Raw genomic sequence first — 3,282 nt, 5'->3', positions numbered from 1 at the left:
AATTTTAATTACAAACTTTAAACCCGCACATCGGACAGATCCTTATATATATATGAATGACGTAACTCTTCTTCCGAAATATAATTACAAAATTGTACGGACTCACACGTACGCAGGGGATGTGTGTTGTATACATGAAAATAAAAACTAATCCAAGTTGAAGTTGATCATGATGATGATTATCATCATTGGTGTCAATGATGCTATCTCAAAAGTGAAAATATGACCAAACCGACACCGGTGGTAAGATGAACGAACCAACACCGTACCGGTCCATCTACTTTTGGACCTCTCTCATTATCACATCATCACATCATCACATCTTGGAATCGATCTATCTACACACCACATCCTCTCGTTAGTTTACCTACACGACTCATGGTATGGCTAAGTTAGGCCACCGTTAATAACAATAATGATCAAAATCTACGTACTATCAATAATAACAATAATAATTAAAAAAAAAAAAAAGGTTCTTCAATGGGCCATTGTGTGGTAGATTATAGTTTTGACTTGAGTTGATGTTTTGGTCTTTATATGCTCTCCCAGACTTTATCCATCTCACAATTCTCCGTTTCGTCTAGTTTTCGCGTTTGCGAAGTTTCATAATTTTTCTTGCAATTTATCAAAAGGTTTTAATTGTTTTTTTTTTTTTTTGAAAAAGGGGGGTTTAATTGTTTTAGTGAAAATTATTTCTAACTCAAATATTTATATGAGTCGTCTTATATTATATATCGTTTACTTGGTTGAACGAGTAGAGTAACTGAGTAAGAGACGTTATAGTCATATGTCTCGTCGGTTCCAGAGAACATTCCTCTCTAATAACTAAATATTATCCTTTAAATGAGCTCATGTTAGGACCATTCTTTTCTTGTTACAATCTTTATTGCACTAATTAGTATCTACAATCAATTCAACAGAAGAAAAAAAACGGAATATTTACTCTTGGTAGATTATTAGTGAATTTGAATTAAAGAGTGTTTGTTGGTTAAAAGTTATTTACTTTCGAATGTTTTTATTTTACTAAATCTGTCGAATATTTTAAACGTTCTCATGGACTATCTTTTTCTTTTATTTTATATTGTAGAAATATGGAATTATCTAAATTCTGTTTAAACCTTTTTGTTACAAACAGGATGGTCATATTAATATAACCTTTAAGTTAGGATGTTGGTGTCAAGATAAATGTTGGTGTTCATATTTTAGTTTTATAAGTTAATTAGGATAGTCATATTAATATTAAATTTTAATGTAATATCCTATGGTCTCTGAAAACTACTTCCTTCAAATATTATATATGTTTGCTAGTTCTATGTAGACACATGTGGTTTGATAAAAATTGAAGAATTAATTTCTAGACTATGAAATCAAGAATCTTTGACCACGTACCATCACCAATTGATTTATTCGGTAATCAGTTACATTAATCCATGCATACCTTGGACTTGCTTTTATCTAAATTTATCTCCTAAATTCTTCGTTCATTTATTATCAAAAGTTGAAGGGGTGTGTACATGTTCTCATCTATCTAAACTCCATGACTTTTGTTTTTTTTTCTATATATACTATATGAATATTTTTTGGGGTGAATTTGCTGTATAATCAAATAGAAAAAACTATAGAAGGATATAGCATACTATTTGAAACAATTAAGAAAATAACATAGAGAGTAATTAAAATTACCATTTTAGTGTTGGTTTGGTGGAAATGATGATATGGGGTGGTGGCTAGAGGTGGATAGGGGTGGTGGTCGGAGGTTGGCCGGAGGGTCGCTGGAGATTGGCAGGTTGGCCGGAATGTGGCCGGACGGTGGCCGGATGGTAGCTGGAGGGTGGCCGGAGGTTGGCTGGAGGTTAGGTGGTCGCCGGAAGTCGGAGGTTGACCGGAGGTGGTGGTTTGAAAAAAAAAATTAAAAGAAGAAAATAAAAGGGCAAAACCTGTCATTAATACATAAATACACAAAATATAATTGATTGATGGTTAGTATGGTTAGTTTGTAAATTATAGTTTTTTTTTGGGTTATACAACCCAATTCCCCTATTTTTTGTGCTGTTATAAGCCATTTATTTTGCAAATAACATCAAATTTAACTTTTGTTATAAACCACATTGTAAGGAAGTTTAGGTGCCACCATATAAAAACATATATGCCACTTTATGTGGAAACAAACACATCATTATCACATGATAATTTGTAAACACACTCGCCACAAGCACAAAGACGTACGTTAAACATATTATGCACAAAATCCTCCTCTAACGTCCAAACAGGACAATGATTTGGATCTAGAGGATGGGGCGAATTTCACTAAAGTGTTTTCTCAAAGACAACAACGAAGTGCGAGGGGCAAAGGCCCCAAATCTAAGTAATCTTCCATATGTGTACAACAGTTTTTTGTTGGAATGTCCGCGGTATGAATTCTTCCTCTCACCGATGCGGTTTTAAGAAATGGTATAGAAGCCATGTTCCTCTTTTTGGCAGTCTCCTCGAGACTCATGTGAAGCAACCAAAGCAACATAAATTTCTTCAGGCCATGTTGACAGGTTGGTCTTTTGATAATAACTACAATTACTTTGAGCTGGGAAAAATATGGGTTCTCTGGCATCCAAGTGTTTTGGCGACGGTTATATCCAAATCGCTTCTGATGATTACCTATGAGGTAAATCTTCCAGACTGTGCTGAAGTGCTAGTTATCTCTTCGATCTATGCGGCTAACGATGAAGGTTCTCGTTCGAGTCTGTGGGAGGAATTGGTGACACTATCTTCAGTTATTCAAGCTTCGGGCAAGCCTTGGTTAGTGATGGGAGATTTCAACCAGACTTTATCTCCGTCAGAACACTCCACCTCTACTGACCTCAATATTGACAGTCCCACCAGAATCTTTAGAGATTCTCTACTTTCAGCTGGCCTCGTGGACCTAAATTTCAGAGGAAATACTTTTACCTGATGGAATAAAAAAAAGAATGATCCGATAGCAAAGAAACTAGACCGAATCCTCGTAAATGACAAGTGGACTACCTTGTTCCCCTCCTCTATGGGTTATTTTGGTGAACCTGACTTCTCTGACCATGCAAGTTGTGAAGTAAGGCTCGACACAGCCTATCCTAGACGTAAGCAGCCATTCCGGTTCTACAACTTCCTGTTAAAAAGTGAAGATTTCCTGCCTCTAGTCTGCGAGCATTGGTTTTCTTATCCCGCCTCCGGATCCTATATGTTTAGAGTGACTGCGAAACTCAAGGCGTTAAAGCAGGTAATTCGGGAATTCAGTAGACAAAACTTCTA

General features: G+C 35.9%; 1 protein-coding gene across 1 annotated transcript; it reads left to right on the top strand.

The window, feature by feature from the left end:
• Positions 1-2,413: 2,413 nt before the first annotated feature.
• Positions 2,414-2,947, top strand: LOC147932879 (uncharacterized). Its single transcript, XM_087477210.1, has one exon. The coding sequence runs from the start codon at positions 2,414-2,416 to the stop codon at positions 2,945-2,947; it is 534 nt and encodes a 177-aa protein (XP_087333336.1).
• Positions 2,948-3,282: the final 335 nt, after the last annotated feature.

The sequence above is a fragment of the Camelina sativa genome, chromosome 12, assembly GCF_030686135.1.
Source record: "Camelina sativa cultivar CO46 ecotype springtype chromosome 12, ASM3068613v1".
Lineage (NCBI taxonomy): Eukaryota > Viridiplantae > Streptophyta > Magnoliopsida > Brassicales > Brassicaceae > Camelina > Camelina sativa.
Note: the sequence above shows the minus strand (reverse complement) of the source record. Positions and strands in the feature narration are given on the sequence as shown.